At 32.2% G+C, this 25,757-nt stretch overlaps 3 protein-coding genes and 1 long non-coding RNA gene across 4 annotated transcripts; 2 read left to right on the top strand and 2 right to left on the bottom strand.

The window, feature by feature from the left end:
- The first annotated feature begins 432 nt into the window (after positions 1–432).
- On the top strand, positions 433–2,400 carry LOC107899624 (heme-binding protein 2). Its single transcript, XM_016825392.2, has 2 exons — positions 433–831; positions 1,801–2,400. The coding sequence occupies exons 1-2, from the start codon at positions 578–580 to the stop codon at positions 2,234–2,236; spliced, it is 690 nt and encodes a 229-aa protein (XP_016680881.2). The 5' UTR covers positions 433–577; the 3' UTR covers positions 2,237–2,400.
- A 714-nt stretch (positions 2,401–3,114) lies between these two features.
- On the bottom strand, positions 3,115–9,950 carry LOC107899625 (ubiquitin carboxyl-terminal hydrolase 15). Its single transcript, XM_016825393.2, has 14 exons — positions 9,752–9,950; positions 7,663–8,094; positions 7,143–7,563; positions 6,597–7,053; positions 6,371–6,504; positions 6,178–6,266; positions 6,011–6,096; positions 5,750–5,912; positions 5,462–5,585; positions 5,159–5,316; positions 4,969–5,053; positions 4,377–4,589; positions 4,111–4,172; positions 3,115–4,028 (listed from the first exon to the last, which is right to left on the bottom strand). Exons 2-14 carry the CDS (start codon positions 7,947–7,949, stop codon positions 3,341–3,343), a joined length of 2,967 nt encoding a protein of 988 aa, XP_016680882.2. The 5' UTR covers positions 7,950–8,094; positions 9,752–9,950; the 3' UTR covers positions 3,115–3,340.
- Positions 9,951–12,041: 2,091 nt separating this feature from the next.
- Positions 12,042–12,920, bottom strand: LOC107899627 (uncharacterized). The gene is made up of 2 exons (XR_001684742.2): positions 12,526–12,920; positions 12,042–12,444 (listed from the first exon to the last, which is right to left on the bottom strand). It is a non-coding gene; the product is annotated as an uncharacterized lncRNA (long non-coding RNA).
- A 5,938-nt stretch (positions 12,921–18,858) lies between these two features.
- LOC107898275 (receptor-like protein 9DC3) lies at positions 18,859–21,640 on the top strand. The gene is made up of 6 exons (XM_016823795.1): positions 18,859–18,918; positions 19,023–19,244; positions 19,420–19,474; positions 19,537–19,692; positions 20,409–20,731; positions 20,813–21,640. The coding sequence occupies exons 1-6, from the start codon at positions 18,859–18,861 to the stop codon at positions 21,638–21,640; spliced, it is 1,644 nt and encodes a 547-aa protein (XP_016679284.1).
- The last annotated feature ends 4,117 nt before the right edge of the window (positions 21,641–25,757 follow it).

The following is a 25,757-nucleotide window of genomic DNA, read 5'->3' as shown; positions in this document are numbered from 1 at the left end:
GTTTTTACTTAAAATATTTTATAAAATTGAAATGATAGAAAATAAGAGTTTTTAATTTTAAATAAATTAATTATAGTTCAAACCTCTCAAAAATATTTCTTTTTAAACAATTTTTCAAATATATATTAAATCCGATACCCTTAATTTGAATTCATATAAATGTAAATTTATTATTTTTTCTCATGTTTGTATTATAGAAAAATAGAAATAAATTCATGTTTTCGTTTTATTGAAAAATAAAAAAATAAGTATTTATTTCTATTTATCAAACGTATTTTCTAATTTTCAAAAAATAATTTTAGAAATCAAACCGGTTAAACTCTTTGAAAATAAAAGATAAAAGAACTAAATTTTAAATATATAAAAATATAGAGACTTAAAGCAAAATTTAACCTAATTATAAATTATCCACGTGTAGTTTTAAATTTTCATATGTGGATGGTAGCTGAACTTCTCAAATCTTCCACTTTATCACCAAATTTACAACCTTGTAAATGTGTGGTAAACAAAGGAGCCCATTTTCCCTTTAAAAATCACATCTTTTAAGCTTAGGTTCACTTGAAAACAAACTCCATTAATGGCTGCTTTTATCCCATTCAAGCTATCACTTCTTTTGAGTCTGCTCTCAAACATTGGTTTCTTACCGGAAACCAGCAAGAACAATGTTGGGATATTTCCACCTACATGTAATCGGATTGAATGCCCAAGTTTCGATTTGATTAAAGTCGGCAATGGCTATGAGATTCGTAAATACAACTCCACCATCTGGGTGACTACTTCACCTATTCAGGATATTTCTCTTGTTGAGGCCACCAGGACTGGTTTTCTTCAGTAAGTTTTAGCATATTTTTTTTATTTGTAATTTAAGATTATTTTTACTGTTCTTACACTTATTTAGTGTATACTATAATCATACATGCCATATTTGGATTTCGTGAATAGGAGGATTTGGCCAGTAAGTTGAGATAAGGATAAAAAAATAGATGGAAAATGCCTATACTATGAGTAAACTGTGGATTTAGTTCTTGTATGTTAATTTGGTCTTAAATTTAAAAATATAAGAACTAAAATTGACCAATTCAAAAAATATGCGGTTTACATTGATTAATAACAAATTTTGACTAAAATAAAACTATGAATTATTTTTGAAATTGTTGATACAAGGAGTGGCATTGGAGGTTAGAGGCGCTGAACACATAGAATCACTAGAGGTGATTTTGGAGAAACTGGAAGGTTGAGTGTACTTTTACAAAGCATTGGTACCTAAATCTTTCGAGTGATGGAGAGAGCCTATATAAATGAAGAGTTTGATGTGAGTGCTCTTGAACAGATGTCTTACTGTATAGGATTGGTCTAAGGTCATGTAATGTTTTATTAGGATTTGATAGGACACGACTTGATGATGTCATGGAGAGTTACTGATAGAATATTGAGAATTTTAGCGTATGTACTAGGATGTGACAGGAAGAGCCTGCAAGTAGATTCTGATGTGATTTGGTGATGATCCGCATGATAAAGCATTTAAGAAATAAAGATCGTTCCTCAATTGGATGAACCCTTCCTTAATTTGATCAAAGTAGTTGAGTTTACAAGGTGTTAGTTATAAATGATAAATTCATATGAAAATTTCAAAGAAAACTTAGATTTGATGTGTATTGGTGTTTAAGTCTAGCATTTTTTTATAATCATCTGTTGTTAAATTTGTTTTTCTTGCTTCAAAATTCCAACACATCTAATATTTCTCAAAAGCCAGCTATACTAGAAATTACTGAAAGTTCATGGTTCCTACTGTGGTCATAGGCTATTTGACTACATTCAAGGGAAGAACAAATACAAGCAACAAATAGAGATGACAGCTCCAGTCATCACTGAAGTTTTACCAAGCGATGGACCCTTCTGCGAGTCATCATTTAGGATTAGCTTTTACCTTCCAAAGGTGAACCAGGCAAATCCGCCACCAGCTGAAGGCCTCCATATCCAAAAATGGAAATCAACATATTTAGCGGTAAGGCAATTCAGTGGATTTGTCACAGACTATAACGTCGGAGTGGAAGCTGCTGCTTTGGAAGCCAGTCTTGCGGACACTGTTTGGTCTCCTGCAATTAAGAAGTCTCAGAAAGATGAAACCACTTCGGTTTATCTGGTTGCTCAGTATAACTCTCCATTTGAATTTAGTGGTAGGGTTAATGAGATTTGGATGTTGGTTGATTTGGAAGATGAGTTATCGCCAGTTTAAGGTGAAATAACTCAGCTAGCTTCCTTGAACTACAAGTTACAGTGTACTGAAAATTACAATGTATGTTTTGGTTCTCTGAACTTTGTCTAAGATGAGAAAATGAGGGCGAAGAATTCCATACCAAACATGTACCATGGAAAAAAATAAATGGTGTTGGATTTAAATCTCGTGTATTCGAGTCGTATTTATGTTTTTTTAATATCGTGTCGTGTTTTAATTATTTTTTTCGTTTTACATTTTTGTGGTGTCTAATGTAGTCAAGTATAAGCAAAAATGGGGCAAGTAAATGAAAATTGCAGGGTTACTGCATCTGCAAAATCTGGAGAAAACTTTTAGGTTAATTTATGCTATTACTACTTGTACTGTAAATGAGTTATGGATTTAGTACTTCCTTAATTTTGTCATTTCAGTCCATATGCTTTTAAAATTTTAGTTCCACTAAATTTTGCTATTTTCTGGACTTTTAAAATTTTAGTTCCATTAAATTTTGCTATTTTCAAAAATTGATATTATAAATATATTCTCATATATGTAATGCTATATTAGTTTATTATTTTCACATGTTACAAAAAAGCAATTAATAGATTTAAAGTATAGATACTAAATCCATAACTTACATCTAATAGCAGAATTTGACCAAACTTTCACCTGTCAGTTGCAGAAATCCAGAAAAAAAATTTCCAACAATGGGAACCATTTCACAGAATTCTTGAAACAGGCAAAATCCAAATTTAATGGACGAAATGTAAAATGTAAAGAAAGTAGGTACATATGATACAGGGTAAAAAAAAATTAATAATTAAAAAAGTTGCTTGATTTACAATTAAGGTAAATTATGCCGAAAGAACAGTAAATATGAAAATTGCTGGCAAACAATGTACCAGGTCCATAATTTTTTTGCTTGTGCCATTAGCTAATAAAGAGAAATGCTTACACTATACAATCTTTCAAAAAAAAAACATTTTCAGAAAATATGAAATAATCCTTTTCATTTGGGGTTCTTTCATATGATCCACATGCCTCAATCAACAAAGCCATTGAAAAACCAAAAATTGAGGCAAGACTTGGCTAAGTCACTATTCAATCAGTTGGATATTCCATGAACTACCATTCACAATGAGCTGAAGAAGTTCTATTGAAAGCATTTTTCGGGTTACTCCCATATTTTACAAACATGCCATGTTCGGTATCTAAAGAAAAATCGGTCAAAGACTCACAGACCTGGTTGAAGTTTACTTGGTCTTGGTTCACAAGTTGTGCCGAAGAGTAGGAATCCAGAACATAACCCTTCTCCTCTAAGACGTACCTCGTATGGGGTCTACTAGTTGAAAACATACTGCACGAAACCGTGTTGCAAGAGGATGATTCTGGGGTATACAAGTTATTGAAGATTGAGAAAGGATCTCCACCATTGCTTGTATCAGTATAATCAACAGTACTGAAAGAGTCTCGAGTACTCTCTGTTGTAAAAGAAGCTTCATCTGAGCTTGTAAAAAGGGACCAATCACTTGACGTAGCATCAGAGAACTCCACGTTGGATGGCTCAGCATACATCTCTACCACTCGGTGAATGTTACTATTTGCACTCTGCCTAAGAATGCCATTAGAGTCACGGTTGATATAGCCTGCAGCAGTTCCGGACCTGGTATCTGGGTAAAGCTTGGGGCCAACAGAATGGCTGCTGGATTTACTTTGTGCTGGTCGTGTAGGCTTCTCCATTTTCGATGCGAGGTGCCTAGCAGGAACTTGCTTGATCTTTTCAGATATTGCTCTTTGAGGGCGAGGGTATGACCTTGAATGAATCACATACTTTCAGAGCTAGAAACAGAAAAGGAATACATTTCGCAGGTACAATAGAAATAATAGGCATCTACCTCGTGTAAAATAAGATGTATGCATCCTCGGACATCACTTGGCTCATTGAGACTGGATGTACCTGAAAGAGGGAACCAAAACCTTGTTTCATTCCCATTGCAAAAGATAAAATCTAAAGAAAAAACAGTCATTAAATATTTTCAATGAGCGAATTTCAAATAAGTAAAACCATCATGTTCATGCATAAGACCGATAACACGATAACCTTTCACTGAAGCAAAGAATTCTTTTTTTTTTTTTGGGGTGGGGGGGAAGCTGACTTTACCTCAGTATCATCTATCCTGAACCAGTTACCTCGCAAATCTTTTACATATGACACGTAGTGTCCCGAAAAAGATGCATTCAGTGTATCCAAATGCACCACAACAGCATAAAGCATGTAAAGCGGAGGGATGTCACCCGTTCCAGTCATAAAAGGAACCATATCCAACATGTCAGGAAAAGTGATACACTTGTTTATTTTCCCATATTTTCCCTCCTGATTAAGTTACAGCCACGTCAAGAAATGGTCACATAAAATAGTTAATAAACCAAAAATCAAAATACTTCAAAATAGATACGCAGAAAGGAATGCAAGATGGACAGCTTAATGCAGAAACCTATTATGGCTAAATTGTTTCATGAATACAGCACCTAATTAGACTAACCAATTTTAGATTTTGATATGTTTACAAAATGACATAAATATGATACCGATCATCAAAGTTGAGCCCGATTTGACTTCTGTTTAATGGAGAGTATATATAAGTTGCTCGAACCTAATTGTCTAAAGACCAAAACAGCAAGTTCTAAGATACGCTGTTGCATTTACGACATGACATTAGCAGAAGACGGTACAATGTAGAGCAGAGTGATACCTGAAACCTCTTTAAGACAATTGTCAGGATGTTAGGAGCCTCGTGTATGCGCAACTGCTTCCTAGCCCGTGCATAACCAGCACACCTTTCAACAAAAATATTTGCAGAGTCGGTAAACAAGTTTAATCAAGTTAGTTAATAATTCTAATAAAATAATAATATGATAACACACTGAAACAAGGTTTCACACCTTCCACATCTGTACATGTTTTCTCCATCCAAATCTTCGGGTGTTGTAAACTGAGTCAATGCATCTTCCAGTGACTCAACCCAACCATATATCTCCAAAGTAAGATCCAAAATATTTTCAAATCGTTCTGACTCGTGAGAACATCGTAAACACTTTACCTGGTTACATGGATATTCAATATAGGCAACAAAAAAGTAAACAGATATATATATATATGAATCAAGGAAAGGGAAAACGGAGCACCTTAAAAATATTTTGTGAGATGACTTAAAAAGTAAAACAATGTAAAATAGTGATAAACACCTTTGACCAAAGGCGCCCTCCAAAAGTATGTTGAATAAATGTTGTCTCTTGCAACCTGGGGTCAACCTTTTGTTCCCCACCTAATCTCTCCAAGCATATAGATTGCATAGAAGCAACCAAGAGTCTGGAAAAAGACAAAATTGAACTCTCAAAGAGGCAAGGTGATGAAATTTCCATTCTTGCAGTAAGTAAAAGCGTCAAAATTTAAACTGAAACTAACAAATCTAGACACATAAATGAGGGAAAATGAAGGGTGCTGAGGGATATTGGCTAGTGAATTCTATAGACCTCAAGAACTCATGTGCATCTTCCTGACTTCCATCGCCCATTTGGCAATTAATAGTTCGAATGTGTGAAAGGATCCTACTTGGTGACAAGGGGCCACCACACTCTCTTAACAACATAACATGTTGTTCAAGCTCACACATAAGACACCGATCTTTCCTGTAACCTATAATGAAATACATAAGTAAGCTATGTATGTGATTGAACAGTGATATTATTATCATGTACAAGCAACAAACAAGTGAACCACATAAAAGCAAGTACAGATTCTCGAATGGGATCCATGTAGCAAATAGATGCTGAGAGGCTTTGTGCAGGTTAAACACTGCAGAACAGCATTTGCATAGCAACTGCAAAATGAAAATTATAATCAGTGCATAAAACATAAGCTCCTACTACTTTCTTTACAATAAGAGTAACAATAGCAACACCTGTTCCCACAATTTAGAAGGCCCCTTGGTGATAAGTCAAAGACTTCACACTGGAAGAAATTTACAAATTCTTCATAAGGAAACAGCATCTGAGACAACAGGATAATAGATCATAGTCAGACTCTTTCATTCACAAATCAAGAGCCCCATGAAATAATTTAACTCAAAACAGACAGGGTGCAATGGGACTCACCTTTATCTTCTTATGTCTATTGCCATAGAGTGCAGGAAAATCCTGCCTAGCAAGCTTTGATGACTTCCTTAAACCCATCATCTCCATAATGCCAGTGTTAGCAGCTCCATTGATTCCTGGTGCCGGTATGTCATCTGTCATTCCAGAAATTTCAGCATGAAAATTGTAGAATATATTAACTACAAAAACCATGGCTTAAATATCGTGAAAGAAATTGAGAACTTACTTAATTCAACAGGAATTTGTCCTTTTCTCTCCATTTCAGGATGCAATCGTTCCCCAGACACTTTCACTGTTGATTTAGGTGATTTAGAGATTTTGGGCCCTACAGACTGCGATGAACTTCTACTTTTCGTGCATTCTTTTGCTGTTGCCATCCCAGAACATTCTAATTCTACCGATTTACCACTGAAAGCATTTTCCCCATTGACTATATTCTCAGAGCTCCAGACAAAGGCATTTTCAGCTTCGTGCGCACTTGTCCCACCTTTTGCGGAATACGGTGGGCCAGCAAATTCATAGTTGCTTTTTGGTTCAGACATGTTGCCACGTTGGCTTTGACGTTTATGCCCGTCATGCATGGCGGTACTTACATTTTGTCCATGAATAAGCATGTTAGAGCCATTGGGATTTTGCTGTTTTAACATTCCATCTTCGGATACAACAAAGCCACTAGTTCTTGACTGCAGCAATAGTTTGATGCAATTATCAGAAACTATGTGATTAAATAAAAGTTAAGACATTCTATATAAATAAATCTTAAGATAAGAACCTTATGCCTTCTAAAAGCTTCTTTAGAAGAAATACTATTAATTGTCAAACTAGTTGTTCTAGTTCTCAAGGTCTCCTCACAAGAATCAACTATAGCTACATCCTCTCTTCTTAGCACTTCTCCATTGGATTTACGAGAAACTCTTTTCTCAGCACTTCTCTCTGGTGCACAGCCTTGAGAGGTATCAATAGTAGAACAATCCCCATTAGCAAATAAACTGGTGGTTGTGGGACAATGATTTATATTATCCGAAGATGTCTTTTCCTTAGCAGCCTGCTTATTAATGTACTCTAAGAACCGTGAATCCATGTTGTCACTGTGTAGCACAGATTCTTCAAATGAGGCAACACTTCCACTCTCCAACTGCAGGCATTCTTCCTTATGAACTTGCCTCCAATGAATAATCTGGCACCTCCCAGAACTGCATAAATTCAACGGTTTTAGTGTAAGAAACATCATGCGGAAAGGTCAAATATATGGGAAAAACAATGCATTACAGCTGCTAAGGGATATATTATACCAATATCTAACAGCCTTGCATCTCGAGCAGCGAGTTGTAGATGGACCAAAGCACCTAGCGCACACATGCAATCCCTTCTTCGGAACAGGAACAACTGGAATAACACTGGCAGCAGCCATTGTTTCTGCTCTAAGAGCTTCTTCAGCGGCAAGATGAGCAAGTAAACTTACCTTATCTCGTTTCTTTGAAACCTCACTCCATTTCCCAAGCAAGAAATATGTAACCAGAGGAAGCACCACCAAGACTAGAAACAATGCAGGTATATCAGCTTCTCTTGGCTCAAGCATGTTCCCACAAGCATTCTCATGTCCAATTTGGGCCCAAATTTACCATCCAGAAGACATTCTTCAAAAACTATATAAGTCCATTGAAATCAACTTCCACACCAGTAGCAAAATGACAACATGAAAACCATATACTGCCACTTAAACCCTGTAAATATTTCTTTGACTCATTAAGTCACACATAGGGCTGCTAAAGAAAGACTTGCACTATAAACGTGCACATAAGTATAAAGAGAGTTGCTTGGCATTCTACTTCGTATATTTGCATCAACAAGTTGCATCGAAGCACAAAAGTGGATTCCAGACTTTAAGTACAATACAAGAAAAAGTTCAACCAAACATTCACAGGAAAAAGTGAATTGCACTATAAACGTGTGCATAAGTATAAAGGAGATACTACCATTCATATGTGTAGCACTGAAAATATTAACTCAAGTCCTTGGATAAACTTGAGCAAAGAATTTTCTACAAAAAAACTCACAGACAGAAATTCTCTGAGTTTGGATATCAGCAAAGTAATTTCAGCTCTAAGCACCCATCCTACAATAACAATTTCTCAAGATGGAAAACACAGCATGTGATTTCCAGTCGGCATTGAAATCCTCCTGTTCACAATACAATGAAACCCAGCTATATTACTGGGAAAGGAGGGATTAGGGGTAGAGGTTTGGTCCTTAGAGGACGACTCAACTTGGGGAAAAACTTTGCTTAGTTTATTCTTCTGCCTACCAAACCAAAAACAAGAAAACTTAAAGTGAACAAATATATATAATATATATCAATATCAGACGACAAAAAAGTGTCAGGAAAAGTGACAAGATGTTAGCTTTGGCTATGAACAAACAAGAAAATGCATGACCTTTACAATCAGAATTCTCTTCAGATACCATAGAGGAACTTTACTCTAACTTGCCAATGCTTTAAGGGTTTCTCTGTAACAGGTTTACAAAAGTTGCTCCACCACTACCAGGTACTTAATGTAGCAACTAAAGCATGCTTCAGCCAGCTTTAGTGCACTGATTACGAGTCTATGACCATATGGTTTCTCTTCCAGAGGATTCATTGCGACATTAGAAGTTCTGCTAGACAAATAACATAAACTGATAAACTTTCCGTACTTTGCTTCCCAAATGAGCAACCTGGGAGGAGCCTAAACCATCTTTTTAATAGAGAGTTTCCTAAAGGACCAATCAATTAGTTTGCAATCATTATTCGATCATTTTCCCCTCACAAAATGAACTACTTAAAGCATCTTACTTCTGCAATGCACGATACATTTCAGCAATAGTTTCAGACACAAAAAGCTAACTCATTGAAAAACAAAAAACAATTTATACACCCCCAAAGTACCAGCATTTTAGCTAGAGTTACTTGAATCAAGCACACAAGATTAAACATTATTTAAAATAACAAAACAAAGAGAATATCAACTCAAATGTTTCCCATTTGAAAGAAAAAAAAAAGACCAATTAGTATAAACAAAATTAACCAATTTCCAAGCAACTAGTTCTATTTTCAGGTCCTTATCTACACTTATGCCCAAAATGGCAAAAATAACACAAAGCAAATCCAGCATTTTCTAGGGACAAAGCTAGTAGAATAAGTACAGCACTACAAATAATTCTTCTGCCCAAAAAATAAAATAAAAAACCCAACATTTATCCTCAAAACAGCAAATTCATTGAAAACCATCATTTCTGCAATCTCAGATTCAAAAACCCAAAAGGCTAAAATAAGCACTAAAGAAAAAAGTACAAGTTAATGAAATCATAGCAAAGTTTGAGTAAAGCTTGAATCTTTCTTACCTCTCTTTCATGCAAGTAGAAGAACAAATCTAAACCCAAAGAAAAAAAACACGCAATAAACAGTTTTTTTTTTTTTTTTTGGTTCTTGAAAACTTGGGTTTTTTGTTTTCCTTTCCTTGAAAAAGATTCTTTGATTCCTCAGATGGTAAGTCTAAAGACAACAGTTTCTCTCTCTGTTACTTTCTTTTGCATTCACATTATTATTTCGTTTTCCAGTTTTTAAGATTTTTTTTTTTGGCAAATAATAAAAATTTTATTTTGTCTGCTCTCTATTCAGACCCAAAGCAATGTACTTTTAATCACTCTATACACGTGGCACATGGCAATTTGCTATCAACTGGACACGAGGTGGGGTCCACAGCTTGTACTGTTTATAGGGAGTGGTGACGCTATTACTGTGATTTTGTTATCAACCGTTGGATTTGTTGAATTAGATGATTTAGACTGTACTTCCTATGCCTTTTTTTATTTTTTTTTATTATTACTCAAGTTAAGTCTTTTTAAATTCAAATTTAAACAATATTTTTTTATTGCCATATAATTTAATAATATAGTTTATTCTCATCACACTTGTTAGTTTATATTTTTCTTGAAATTAATTTTTCAATGCTTATATTTTTATAATTAACAATTAAATTAAGGAAAACAATTATATTTATTTATCACTATTTTTCTTGTTAATACTAATTTTAATAGGAAAATGTTAAAGTATGAACAAATAAGATTATATTAAAAAAATTCATTTAAACCATGTATTTTCTTTAAAACAAAATTATTTACCCTTAATTATTTATTTTATTGAAAAATAAATAAATTTTAATTTATAATAATATTTGAATAAAAATATGTAAATATAATAACTTGAGATAACTCATTATTTATTTTTCATTAAGATCTTTTAAAAAAATTATGAATAACAAAACTTAAACTTAATACTCAAAGCAATTCATAAATAAAAGAAAAGTGCATTTTAACGTATTTAAACTTAACGCATTTAAACTTATATTTTTTTATATTAATAATAATATTTATATTAATAAATTAAAATTCAATTAATTAAGAAATTAATCTTTTAATTTTACCAACATATATAAAAAAAAGTATTAACCAATGCCTAGTAACATTTTGTTTTACCTTGGAAGTGGACCAAATTCCAAAAAATGTAAGATGTGATTCCCAATGATTTTACTATAGGACACGTGTAGGAATGGGATCAATTGTGGAGGATAATTGTTGGGAAGAGCACAACATCACATGATTTTATTTAAATGGGTTTTCTTTTTTTTTTCTTTATTATTATTATTATCTAATAATAAATAATATAATAATAAAAGGAATGATGTAATTGTATCATGATGTGGTATTGAATATATCATAGTCATAGAGCATAGGCATCCTACAATTCCATGTAGGGAATTTGTGAGTAATTAGTAGATTTTATCATTTGCCACTCAATCACTCTTCTTCTTCTTTTTCTACTTTCTTTCTTTTTAAAACTAGAGATACCTTAGATAACCCTTTTTTTTTCCTTAAAACAATATTTTTTTTGTAAAAAATAAATATAATTTTCATGCCTAAAAGAAAAATAATGATATTAATTAAAAAATAGATAAAGAGCAGGCAGTACAGTACATGAGAATGAGAATGAGAATAATGAAGATTTTGAAGTGCACACTTCAATATATGCTTTGTAATTATGGTCAATGCTCAGTCCCCTCTTTAAAGCTTAAAGTCTACTGCCATCCTTTCTTTTGTATTACATCATAATTATCAGTAAAGTTTTAATATATTTTTGGATTTGTATCAATTTCATGAATTATACAAATAAAAATATAAATAAAAAATAAGAGTGAATTTAAATGAATAGTATATTTATTTTCGGTTAACATAAAAATAATAATAACAATAAAATTAAATACAATAACATAAAAAAAAATTTAAACCCACAACATCCTACCATCCAACTAAATTCACCTCGTATACCCTATAATTTAAGAAGAAGTTTTCATAATTTAAGAAGGGCTCACACAACATACTCCATATCACATCAATCAAATAATGGTATATTTCACTGTCTACACAGAATTTAAAAAGACTTATTCTATGATTAAACAGTATCTAAAACTATTATAAATAATATGAACCCTTTTTTCTTGTGGCTAGAATTCAAAGAACCCTGTTTTGTAATTTTAAAAAAATCCATTTAAACAGTTAGTATTACTGTCTTATCTCAAACAACATAATTCTTTGGTGTTGAAAAAAAAATTATGCATAAAAAAAATCATAAATGTAGTAAAATATTTGATTCATATTATCCATTTTGTGTAAACTCTAGCAAACTTATGGTAATGCATAAACCCTAGCTAGGGCAATATATATGGTATGCTTGTATATACACTTTCTATGACCTTGATTTCATTATAACTTTATTTCTCAAACTATATACTAATATTAATTACTTACACCCAACATATATAAAAACATGATTATGAAGAAATTAAATGTCCTAAACAGGTAGAATATATACTTATTTTGCAAAACTATTTCTTAGTTATGGATCGGAGGCTTCCTTCTTGCTGGAGTATAGTCCATAGATTCTAATTCATCAACATCAGGCGGTGCTCCACCTTCGTTTTCCGTCGTAACCACCCGGTCGTCGAGACCCTTCTTCATTTCGCTCGGCAAACTCCGAGCTGCAAACATGAAAACATAACTTAATTAAGGACAAAATTAATCCTCCATATATTCTAAAGGGTTTGAAGTCATAATTTTACCTACTGGAGTTGTAGAGATGAAGCAAAGAAAGATGAAAACAATAAGAAGAACATGCTTGCAAGGAACCCTAGCCATTGTCTTAAAATTAATACACTTTACAATGTTTTTGCAAATCTCTTTTTGTTTTTCTTATATAAAAGCAAAGCTAGCAGTGGTTGCTATCTATATACGTAGACAGGTGGTGCAATAGACAAGGACACCAAGTTTTTGTGGTAAATTCGACGTGAGCAATGTTGTCTTAATAGAGTCAACATCAATGTCTCCTACTGTCTTTGCATGATAATGCCAGCATAAGGGCTCAATATACAACCTCTCCAACAAACCATTTAATTGCTATCTCCTAGTGATTGTTGGTGCTCTCATGGTCCAAAGCCTGAAGGAGATTTATTTAACCCATTTTACGTATGGAAATGGGATTAAAGGGTTCATTAATAAATATGAAAACAATATAATTAAGAATATTTAAGTATATAAGTATCGTGCATCATCAATGAATAATAACATGACATGTAATTAAACATTAATTATAGCTATTATAAATTTTATTAATAACTCTTGGATTTAATGTTTTGAGTTTAGGGGTTTTGTATTTATTTATAAGTCTTCCATTACTTTTTTGTTTTATTTAATGATGAAGGGTTATGCTATTATTCATCAATGATACATGGGACTTTTACACAGATATTGCGTCAAATATTCTCCAATTAATACATTATGACATATTTAAACATGATTAATATTACAACCTTTTTTTTCTTAGATGTCCGTTTTACAATCCATGTTTAGAGTTCACGACTACCCATTCTAAAAATGTCATTTCTAATGTTTGAACTTACGTTCTTTTGTTTGGAATATAATGTGACTTATCACTACACCCGATATTTATTGGTAACATTATATTTTTAATACATATATTATATTCAAATTTAATATTTTAACACATTTAATAGTTTGGAGTATTTAGATTTAAACCACAATTTTGCTCATAAACCATACAAATTTTCTCACTTTGATATCTAAATTTTTTTATCCTACTTTAGTACCTAAGCTATAATTTTTAGGGATAAAATGCAATAAAAATGATAGTTTAAATACTAAAGTGGAACAAGAAATTAGGTATCAATTTGAAAAATTCAATGATCAATTCATGACTTAAGCTACACATGTCAATATATCAAATATTAATTGTGACTATAATTATATAAAAATAGGAAGATCAAATCATAATTAAATATTTCTTAATTTTGTTAATATGTTGTGGGAAAGATAAATGAACTTCTCAGTTGAATAACTAAGGAAGTAATGTTCATAAGATGAAACTATTTACACCAAGAGCATCACTTAAGCAAAATTATTTTAGTAACAAATATTTCACTAAACAATAACATATTACTTCACATAATATTTTTGTTAAAAATTTTGAATTTCCATCATTCAACAACTTTTGATTTATTGTATGGTATACTAGTCACTATTTAAAATTTATCAATCTATTAATGTAGCTTTTACTTTCATTTTCATTTTCTTGGGAACTCCAGTTGTATCAAGAAACAGAGACCAAGCAACAAGGACAGCTTCTAGCATGTCATACATTTATGTACCTAACTTTTGTGGCATGCCTACAAAAATTATTTATCAACTTTGGGTTCTCTTGATTCTTATTTTTGTTAAGCATTTATATTTAATAGGAATAATATTAAATTTAGCCTTCAATATATATATATTGGTTGATTTGGTCTTTATTCTTTGGTTGAGTTAAATTTGAGCATTAACTTTTTCAAAAGAGTCCGATCATCTTTTTTAATAGAAATACTGGTTAAAACATTAATTATTTAATGATGTTAGTGTGGTAACTAATATGCCAGTTCATGTGTACTTTATTATGACGTGGCACTATTTATTTTATATATCACGTCAATAAATAATTTAAATTTTATAAATATATTTAAAAAATAAAAAATAAAAAATTTCAAAACAATCTATAAAAAATTAATGTGTATTGTCATACGAGTTGTCATGCATGTTTAAAATTTTAAGCCAGAATCTCCATTAAAAACTAGCAATTCAACTCATTTTAAAAGGTTGATAATCAAATTTGACTCATTTTAAAAGATTGATAATCAAATATATGCACATATCTATCACTAACTTCATAGTTTTAACAAAGCACCAGTAAACTAAACAAGGCAATATTCTTCTCAAATTCTATCCATAATTAGCAAATTACATATATTTCATGCATAAAGTGATAAGAAGATCACTGGCGAGAAAATAAATACATGTGCCTTTCTTCTGAATTTTTTGTATTATTGAGTTGATTACGCTGTGATCTTCTCTAATTAATATAATCATGCCAAATATAACCAACCTTACACTCTTAGTAGTTTTAATAAAGCCCCAGTAAACTAAACAAGGCAATATTCTTCTCAAATTCTATCCATAATTAGCAAATTACATATATTTCATGCATAAAGTGAAAAGAAGATCTCTGGAGAAAATAAATACATGTGCCTTTCTTCTCAATTTTTTGTATTATTGAATTGATTACACTGTGATCTTCTCTAATTAATATAATCATGCCAAATATAAGCAACCTTACAATCTTAGTAGTTTTAATATAGCACCAGTAAACTAAAGAAGGCAATATTCTTCTCAATTCTATCCATAATTAGCAAATTACATATATTTCATGCATAAAGTGATAATTAAGAAGATATCTGGAGAAAATAAATACATGTGCCTTTCTTCTCAATGTTTTTGTATTATTGTGTTGATTAGACTGTGATCTTCTCTAATTAATTTAATCATGCCTAATATAAGCAACCTTACATTAATTCTATGAAGGGAGAAAATTCGACAATGGTAGGGCAACAATCATTTTCAGATAAGGTGATCGACAATTTTATGCACGAAAATTCACGTGAATGCCTCCCAATTTTTTCTATATAATGGGTCCTCCTTTGTCTACATAATCAACCTACACTAAACATGATTTATACTCCTAATTAAGGCTTTAAGACAAAAAATTATTACTTACAAATGAAAGCTACTTTATCCTTTCACAATTGAAACCTAAAATAATTTTCGAAGCTATTATAAGTATATATTTTCTCATATTATGTTTATTACCGTTACAGATGTAACAAATATTATAATAGTAGATTGTAATGAAATTCTCGATGGTATAAATATAAACATCAATATCTCAATTTACTTTAAACTTTAGGGCCCTTAAATGTTGTATGACATATATATATAAGTTTTAATTTTTAAAACCAACCAACAAGATAAGACCTATCATGCCTATTTTTCATAGGGAAGATTCTTGATTTCTATAGAAAGAAAAGAAACAATGTTATGATATATGTTGATCCGATTCTTTTCTTTTACGATTTATCATTATTCGATATATATTCAATAAAGTCGAGTATGAAGATACAATTCCATTGTAATTGTAACTCAGCATAGTGAGAAGTAGGGACAAAGGCAAAGGGGTTACTTTGGCCCTTCTAAAAATGGAAAATTTGCCATTTAACCCTTCAAATTTTTATAAAGTTATACGTCAATATAATAGTAAATTTGTATTTTTTCTTTAATAATTTATGATTCATCTTTGGCCCCTAAACTATTTTTTAATTTTGTCCCTGGTGAAAAGGTAAGCCTCTTTGCCTTGATCCAAACTGTGAATAAACAGCCAAGGCTTCAAATCAAAAAAGAAAAAAAAAAGGTGTCAAAGGTACAAAATAAATGTCATTGGGGCCTTCATAGTGCCTAAAATCAAGACAATGTCAATATATAAACTAGATAGAGAGACCGCGACAATTTCCCAAAGCCAATTCCCTCTCCTACCCTCCTTCACTAGGGCCAAACCCATTCTCGGTTCGCCACATGTTCACTCAAGACCTCATCGGACCGTGGAGCTTGAAAGTCGGCGTGCTAAAGCCGACATGAATTAGACACATTAAATTGCTTGACTTGAAAGAATCCTTTAAAAACAGATGATTGTTATTATGTGTGTTTGTGTGGTGGCATGGAGCCATGGTGTGGTAGGATTTTGGGGGTCCATCACGTGAACCATCCGGTGGCTCGCATCTTGTAGGCTCATCTAATTGCAAGGCCTATCGAGAGCCATTTTGGATTTTTTTGATAAGTTTATAATGAAGTTTGGTACCAAACGTATTTTGCCAATTACAACAAGATTATATGATGGATTGCTTTTGATTTGTTGGATTTGGTTTTTGGGGTCAGCTTTGGATTCTTTGCAATCAACATTTTGTAGGCGTAGCCTGTTAATCTTGGATGAAATTTTGAGAGAATCAATTGACATGTTGATGCAAGAAATTAACAAAAAAGAGGTAAAGAGGAAAATGTAATGGAGATATAGAACGGTTCACCCTTGTGGGTCACAATGTAGGATCCCACAAAAAATCCCCATATATTTCTTTTCTAAAATTAGAGCAAAAGAGGGATTTCACTCTTAGAATATTCTTTCTCTTTTAACCCTTCAATCACCATAGACACTTCTTCATACTTTCTCCCCTGACTTTCATCATTGATGACCCTTTGCCCTACAAGGGTAAACCATTCTAGATCCCTTGACACAAATAAGAAGTGGAGCACTCTCAATTTTTATACTCTTTCTACATTTGAAAATTAGTTTCTCTATTTTTAATTTTGGGTATGGGTAAATTTTCATTTAAACCACTAAACTATTCAAAAATTTTCATTTAAGTCACTAGACTGTTAAAATCGATATTATATGGCTTTCTCTGTTCGCACTCTTTCACCAATCGAAAGCTCTCTTTCCTCTTCTCTTCTACAATTTTTTTTTCAAAAAATTGCTTTAGATGTCAGGAATCTGCGAACCAAAATTCAAACAATTTTTTTCTTCGATCTCCGAGACTGATTGTTAGATCGACTTGGATCTAAGGTATGTTCTTTTACTTGTCGATAGGTGCTACTTCACCATACCGATCGTCGAATAGTTGGTTCGAACTCACTATCGAAACTTTTGTTTTTTTAAAAAAAGAAGTTAATAACCTTGTTACTTAAAATCAAAACTTTTGAATAGTTTGGTGACTTAAATGAAAACTTTTGAATTGTTCAGCGATCAAATTGTAACTTTTTTAATTAAGTGAGCAAAACGAAAGCTTACCCGTACTTTAGTGACTAATGATGTAGTTTAGTCTTTAATTTTTTATATTTAATCTCTCATTTCTTTTGATTTAACTATTAAACTCTAATAAAAAAAACTGTTACATGAATTCTACTAAACTGGATTTTGCATTTTTTTAAATAAAAAAACTACTATTAAAAATGACATATAATAACATTCTTTTAATAATGTTATTGATTGAACTTTAATGATTAAGTCAAAAGAATAAAGGTAGTATAAAATCTTATGATTAAAATTAGAGAAATTAACTTTTAAAAATGGAAAGAATATAAAAAGATTAAAGCACAATTAAACTTTGTTTTCTGTAATAAATTTTATTGTTTAAAAATATCATTTTGAACAATTATCAGTTCACATATATCCACTTTTATGAAGCGGCATCTAATATGTCAAGAGTTCAAAATCTAAAGTCTAAAATCTTCCATCTCTTATTTTTCAAGTTTCTCCTTTACATATATAAATTATATGGCACACCCACACATAATGCATAATGTCAAATTTTAGTCTTTAATTTTTATTTTTTTGTTAAATTTAATTATTAATTTTTTAAAAATACTTAAATTATTTTTTAACATTAATTTGTTAACGATGTTGGTATGACAATCCGCATGCTTGTTTATATATATTTCTATACTGACATAACACAATTTATCTTATATGTTACGTCAATAATAATTTAAAATTTATAAAAGAAATTTTCAGAAAAGTAGAAGTTAATTTATTTTAAAAGAAAACCAGTATGAATTACATATAAATTGTCATGCAAGCTGTAATATTTAAAAATTTAACATTTTAATTAGTATTTTGATGGCGTAATCCCTCCAAAGTTTGGCAGTTGTGAATACTGAAGGACTCTTGGCTTGAATGGGAACCAAATGGACCGTTGCCGCAGTCTTTGCTTAACTGCAAAGAATTAGAAGTTCTTGATGTTGGTAACAACAAAATTAGCGGTGCGTTTCTCCATTGGTTGGGAACTCTTGCAAAGCTTTGAGTTCTTGTCTTAAGATCTAACAAGCTCCATGGTGCCATAGTTAGCTCTAAAGCCTAAACTTCGTTCCCTATGTTGCGAATCATGGACATCTCTCACAATGAATTCATAGGCTCCTTGCCTACGAGTTCTTAAAGAATTTGAAAGCTATGTTGAGTGTAGGTAGAAATGAATTACGGGAAGTGCAATGTGGGACAAAAAGACTTCTACTCTCAGTGGGATGATGTCGTATGGGTTACCACGCATGTCTTTTCCTTCTTTCTCATCTTCAATGGCTTAACCTGGCTCACAATTACTTTTGCATGTCGAAAATCCCTTCGACAATCTTGCAGTTAGCTAGTTTGACACATCACCATTTATCCTATTCTGGTCTTTCTGGTTTAGTCCCACAAGAAATATCTCATTTATCCAAACTTGTTTCTCTTGATCTCTCTGGCAATAATTTGTACTTGCAAAATCTTGCTATGAAGAGATTGGTTCAAAACATAATGTTCAGTGGGGTAGACATGTCTCATGTTGCTCCTCTTACTCTAGCCAATTTGTCTTCTTCTTTGGTATCTCTCCATCTAGAAACGTGTTATTTGGGTGAAACTCACGGAGGAGAATTTCCGTTTGGTTTATTCCAATTACCGAACTTCCAATCAATCCAGCTATCATCTAATCCTCAAATGAGAGGTCATTTTCCCAAGTCTAATTGGACTAGTCTCCTCAAATTCTTGGATGTAACAGGCACAAGATCATTCTATTGGGGGTTTGAAGTTTTTGGAAGATTTGAACGTTGAAGGCACAGGAGATTTACCTGACTCATTGGCAACCTAGTGTCCCTCAAGTCCCTGTATCTAACAGGTTCTTTCGCAGGATCTATTCCAGCATCAATTGGAAACCTTACTCAAATCACTGATATCCACCTCTCCGACCAAAACTTCATTGGTGAGCTCCCCTTTTCACTTGGCAAACTTGAACATCTTACTTCTTTGACTCTTGATGGTAACAATTTCAGTGGTCAGTTACCATTTTCTTTATTCAACTTGACACAGCTTGTTTTAGTAGACTTTTCAAATAACCGACAGGTCCTATTCCAACAACCGTAAATAGCCATTCAAGCTTGGTTTCTCTTAACTTAGCTTTTAACTTGCTCACCGAAACAATACCATCTTCCTTGCTTTCTATCCTCCCATCATTAACTTGATGGCCATATTGATGACTTTCACGTGAATAAATCACAGTTGTCCTACGTTGATTTAAATAACAACAAGCTCCACGGCCCAATTCCAAGGTCACACTTTGGGCTTGTGCACCTAACTGGTCTCATTCTTTCATCAAATAACATGGCCGGCATTCTTGATCTAGAGATGATTTTAGAATTCAAGGAACTTAGTGATTTTGGTCTGTCATACAACAGCTTGTCCTTGAGCCTTCCTAGTAGCAACGAAAAATTTTCCTTCCCTATGTTTACTTATCTATGTTTGTCAACTTAAGAGAAATCCCAACATTCTTGAAAGATTCAAAGTTTTTGCAACGTCTAGATCTTTCCAGCAACAATTCAGGGGCCTCTTCCAGATTGGTTTTGGGGACCTGGAGAGGCTTCGTTGACATATCTGAATCTTTCACATAACTTTCTGACAAGTTTCCAAGGATTTCCGTGGCAGAGGTTATCTATACTTTGATATCCACTCAAATTTACGTCAAGGATCACTTCCTGATGCTGTTGTGGTCAGGATATGTTTTACTTTCAAACAATAAGTTGACCGGAGAGGTTCCTTTTTCAATCTGCAACAACAGTGATATGACAATTCTTGACTTGTCTAATAACAGGTTGAATGGCAAAATTCCACATTGTTTGGGAAAACTCAGCTACTATTTGACGGTTTCAGATTTGTGGATGAACAACTTGCAGGGAGTAATCCCTGCAAAGTTTGCCAATTGTGAAAGCTTAAGGATTCTTAGCTTGAGTGGGAACCAATGGAGGGACCGTTACCACATTCTTTGCTTAACTGTAAAGATTTGGAAGTTCTTGATGTTGGTAACAGCACAATTAGTGGTGAGTTTCCCCATTGGTTGGGAACTCTTCCAAAGCTTCGAGTTCTTGTCTTAATATCTAACTAGTTCCATGGTGCCATAGTTAGCTCTAAAGCCAAAACTTCGTTTTCCTATGTCGCGAATCATGGACATCTCTCACAATGAATTCATAGGCTCCTTGCCTACGAGGTTCTTCAAGAATTTGAAAGCCATGTTGAGTGTGGGTAGAAATGAATTACGGGTAGTGCAATATGTGGGACAAAAGGACTTGTACTCTCAGTGGGATGATGTGATGAGGGTTACGATGAAAGATAGAGATATTGAACCGACGACAATTCTTACCATCTTCACCACCATTGATCTTTCCAACAACAATTTCAGTGGGAAAATTCCAAGCAACATTGGAGAGCTTAAGTCACTTGAAGAGCGCAACTTTTCTCATAACAATCTTGTGGGTTGTATCCCTTCATCAATTGGGCTTTTGACAAACCTGGAATGGTTAGACCTCTCTTCAAATCAACTTGCTTGTAGAATTCCGCAGAAGCTGTTGGATCTGGCATTCCTTGAAGTCTTAAACCTTTCATGCAACAAACCTGAGGGACCAATCCCGGAGGGGAAGCAATTTAATACATTTTCAAACGAGTCCTATTTAGGAAACTTGGGATTATGCGGATTTTCATTGTCCAAGTTGTGCTACCAAAGTGAAACACCGCAACCTCCACAACAGAATGTTTCAGGTTCAATAATCGAATTCGGATGGCAAGTTGTATTGTTAGGGTACGGATGTGGAGTCATTTTTGGATTGATTATGGGGTATATTGTGTTTTCAATTGGGAAACCCCAATGGCTGGTGATGTTGGCTGAACAAATTCAACCCCGAAAGCTGAAACGATCAAAACTAGGTGCTAGACGCCTTCTAAGAGGCAACTAGAAGCTGAGCAATTCCAAAAAATTGGTGTTTACGACCTGGTTGTCTTTTTATATGTTTGGTGTCTGCATTATCTATCTTGAGCTCAGATGATGTTGCCTTTTTATATGTTTGGTGTCTGCATTATCTATCTTGAGCTCAGATGATTTTTGTCGGTAGAGTTCTTTGTAATGCTGTTAGGTCGCCCTCATTACTATTATATATAGACCTTGTTGTATTCTGTCTCTTGATTTTTATATGATGTATACATGGAAGACAACCTCAAGAAACTGCACAGTATATAATTGGATAATTCCAACATAAATACTAAATAATTCATCTGCTTAAGACATGCTTGTATTTCTTACCTTTCTGCTTCAACCTCCAGTAGTGATGGTTCAGTCGGTAAAAAAACAGCACCTGAGCTATACTGCCCATTGTGTAACGAAGTACGAAGATGCTGCATTGACAAAGTGTTGTTTTGTTCTTTCTCGTACTTCAGTTTCAGCAATATAATTATATATATTCGATTAATTTCTTTTTCTTTCCAAACCCAATTGTTTGATTACTTGATAAACAAATTTTCTGAACTTACATTTATTTTATTAACATTATCAACCTCAGCTTCCTTTACTTGTTATCTGAATGTTATTGAAGCAATAGTCTCTTTTTTTTTTTAAATAAATTACATTCATCACAATTTTTATTTTATTGAAGAGCTTTCAACACCTCATTTAGAGTTACTTCGAAGATTTGTAAATTCCATATGTATAACCTTATTTTATTGCATTAAGAATTACTAGAGAATCGGACTTAAATAGTCTACAATTACTCTGTTTAAAGGGTTTTAGTTAAGTGGTATAGGTTTAAAAATTAAATGCAAATGTTTGATACCATGACATGAGCAAGATAGAAAGAGTAAATGTCACTTACTAAATATGGACTTTTGAACATCTAAATATGCATGTTCAATCTCATAGCATGGCTTAACAATTTTGGGCTTTAATATACAGCCTTTAGCCCTTTGCCCAATTTTTATTTTACCTCCTTTCTCTTGGAAAAAAAATTGAAGAGATTATATTTGTTTGGTAGAGTTGAAAAACTAATTTATACATCTATCTTATTTTCTCTCTCTTAACCATTTCAATTTAGAAGGATAAATTTATATGCATTAAGATGAAAAATGATCATTCTTCCTATTTTCTTTCTTCATACCTTTCTTATCAATTAAGCACCTTCAAAATTTATATTCTTTGTACTTTTTCACCTAATTAGTCACATTTAAAAAGCAAATTGCAGGAAGTTTAAATTCTCAAAATATATCATGTTTTAACAGAGCTGCGCTAGGGGCCACAGAAAAATTTTCTGACATCACCCCTATGTTTTAACATCGTAGTGCATATGCTATTAATTCTGCTGGCACATTTGGGTTGCAAAAATTGAATAGCTATTCAGTGATAATAAAATAGAGATGTAATAAGCATTACGTAGTTTGATTCACTAAATAGAATAAACAAGTAATAATATTATTTCGTTTGGTTAGATAAATTTAGGAATATACAAGGAATAAGTATAAAAACACATTAATATCATTTAACTAAATAAATAATATTTTGTTTATACTATTAAAATTTTATATAAATTTAAATATGACATTTAATAATAAAATATAAAAATGAATTAATCCAAATTTTTATAAATAAAGTTTTGTAAAATTTGTTATCTGTATTAATTTATTTTTATATTTAATATTAAATATGCTTAATTAATTAAACTTAAGAAATTATTTGCAAGTATAATTAAACAAACATCTTTTAAATTTAAAGGAAAATTATATAATGAAAAATTTTATATAATATTAATGTTAAAATAATTTGCTTTTAAACTGGGTATTAATATATATAATTATTTTTATTTATATTTTTTTTTTACTTTTCGGATTCATTATCTCGTCTCCCTCACCATGATCATTGTTGACACCATTTTTTGGATAAAACGGGGTCGACTTGGATTTTAAAAAAAATGAAAACGGGAGTCGCCACCAATCCTTTTTTGACGAGGTGTGATCGGGTCACCTCAAAAAGTGGTTGTTTTTAATAAATGATTTAATTTTATTAAAACAACGATTTTGGTCTACGAAATTCAGAAAAATGAGTTCGGGAGCCGGTTACGCACGAGGAAGGATTAGCACCCTCGATACGCCCAAAATTGGTACCTAGTTGATTAACTAGTGTCTTAGTGTCGAAAATTGAAAATTTGAAGAGTTTTAAAAAATACGATCCTTAAAAGAAAATCTGATATCGTGAATTGAAACATAAGATTCTCTTGTTCCGAAGGAATATCACATCCAGCACGTTAGGACACGATACTCTAAACCATCGAAACCAAGATCACCTTATAGTTTAATGAAACCATACTTTGAAGCTTTAAGAGGATATTTGGCTATTTAGTCAAACGAGAAATCGAAACCCAGCACGTTAGGGCACGTTTTCTCGAGTTTCCAAACGCGAAATATTGCCTTATTTAGAAAAATTTTCCTTTTGGTGTTTAGTGTCAATGCTTGACAAAACAATAACGAATACGACAAGGTGAGCAAAGTAAAATGAGTAACAACAATGCAATAGGCAAAATGAAATGACGAGGCGATTACATAAACAAAGCATACAAATAAATAAATAGAACTAACATTTTAGAAAAAGCACAAGTGTACATGGATAAATAAACAAACACCAAATAACAATGATGACAATAAATACAATTATGTAAAATATATATATATATGCATGTATAATTTAAAGCCATAAAATAAGAAATATATATAAATTACAGAATATGAAAACATAGATAAGTATGTACATATATATAAAATCGGTAAGTATTATAAAAAATGTAAATGTGTATTTATATATTTACAAATCGTGATAATATAAAATATATGTATGTGAATTATAAAATATGTGAAATATACAAAAAGCATTTTTAAGAGTATAAAATATATAAGTATGTATATGATGTAAAATATGCATAAATATATGTAAGTATATAAGAATTATGAAATGTGAAAAAATATATTTAAGTATGTATAAGTACGCATATATACATATTATAAATATATAAATATATAACAAAGCATAAACTAATAATAATAATAATAATAATAATAATAATAACATTGGAATATAAAAGAAACGAACATAAAATTAATAAAATATTAAAATAAAGTGAAATGAAAAATATTAAATACGAAAAAAATATATGTGTATACACGTACGTAATAAAAATATACACTAGTACATAATTATAATAATAGTAATATTAATAATACTAATAATATAAAAATAATAAGGATATTTAATAAAGATACAAAAATAAATGAAAAAAGGATTAAAATTGAATTAAAAACAAAGTTGTAGGGCCAATTTAAAATGAAAACAGAGAAAAGGGACTTAATTGTAACACGCGTGCAACTTGGAGGGTCAAAAGCGCAATAAAACCCAAGTATTAAAACGCTGCGCAGCATGGGGGATCAAAATGAATTCGGGGCGAAACCATGGAGCCAAATTAAAAATAAAAAAACCTGAATTGTAAACTCCCAAAAAAGCGGAAGGGCTAAAAGTGCAATTAGCCCTTCCAAAGAAAAACACGCGGATCCTCCCTGGTGCGGGTCGGGTCGACCCGACCCGTGTTCAAAACGACGTCGTTTTATTTGTTTAAACTGGGGGTCCAAAACGGTGCGTTTTGACCCCCTATAAAAGTCAAAAAATTTCAAAAAAAATCATTTGTAGAGCTGAAGGGAAAAAAAAGAAAAGGGAGAGAGGAGAGGGGAGCTCTGAGCGATTTCCGGCCAAGGGGGGGTCACCAGACGGCCACCGGAGGCTCGCCGGCGCCGGCGCCGGCCACCGAAAGGTAAAATTTTTTTAATTTTTTTTGTTAACTCTTTTTTATAAACTTATGCTATGTAAAGATATATAATAGATGAGTTTTTGAACAATAAAAATAAAAGAAACCTTAGATCTGACTGCCTTTTCTGTTTTCGGGTGTTTTTCTTGCTTGAATCTGCTTTTACTCTTGTATTCTTAAGTAATATTACAATTGAAAATGAAAGGAAAATCCCCGAAGAGAAAAAAAGTCCCCCATTTGA

This window comes from Gossypium hirsutum, chromosome A01 (assembly GCF_007990345.1).
Source record: "Gossypium hirsutum isolate 1008001.06 chromosome A01, Gossypium_hirsutum_v2.1, whole genome shotgun sequence".
In the NCBI taxonomy this organism is placed as follows: domain Eukaryota; kingdom Viridiplantae; phylum Streptophyta; class Magnoliopsida; order Malvales; family Malvaceae; genus Gossypium; species Gossypium hirsutum.
The sequence above is the reverse complement of the archived record's forward strand: the minus strand, read 5'-3'. Positions and strand labels throughout refer to the sequence as shown.

Excerpts from the sequence above, each read along its gene's own strand:
- LOC107899624 (XM_016825392.2), top strand. The coding sequence starts at position 578 with ATGGCTGCTTTTATCCCATTCAAGCTATCACTTCTTTTGAGTCTGCTC. Across the intron at positions 832-1,800 it reads ACCAGGACTGGTTTTCTTCA|GCTATTTGACTACATTCAAG; the intron begins GTAAGTTTTAGC and ends CTGTGGTCATAG.
- LOC107899625 (XM_016825393.2), bottom strand. The coding sequence starts at position 7,949 with ATGCTTGAGCCAAGAGAAGCTGATATACCTGCATTGTTTCTAGTCTTG. Across the intron at positions 6,505-6,596 it reads ACAAATTCCTGTTGAATTAA|ATGACATACCGGCACCAGGA; the intron begins GTAAGTTCTCAA and ends CTGGAATGACAG. Across the intron at positions 5,913-6,010 it reads TGGATCCCATTCGAGAATCT|GTTACAGGAAAGATCGGTGT; the intron begins GTACTTGCTTTT and ends ATTTCATTATAG.
- LOC107898275 (XM_016823795.1), top strand. The coding sequence starts at position 18,859 with ATGAATTACGGGAAGTGCAATGTGGGACAAAAAGACTTCTACTCTCAG. Across the intron at positions 19,245-19,419 it reads CCAATTTGTCTTCTTCTTTG|GCACAAGATCATTCTATTGG; the intron begins GTATCTCTCCAT and ends TGGATGTAACAG. Across the intron at positions 20,732-20,812 it reads TGGTAACAGCACAATTAGTG|TTAGCTCTAAAGCCAAAACT; the intron begins GTGAGTTTCCCC and ends ATGGTGCCATAG.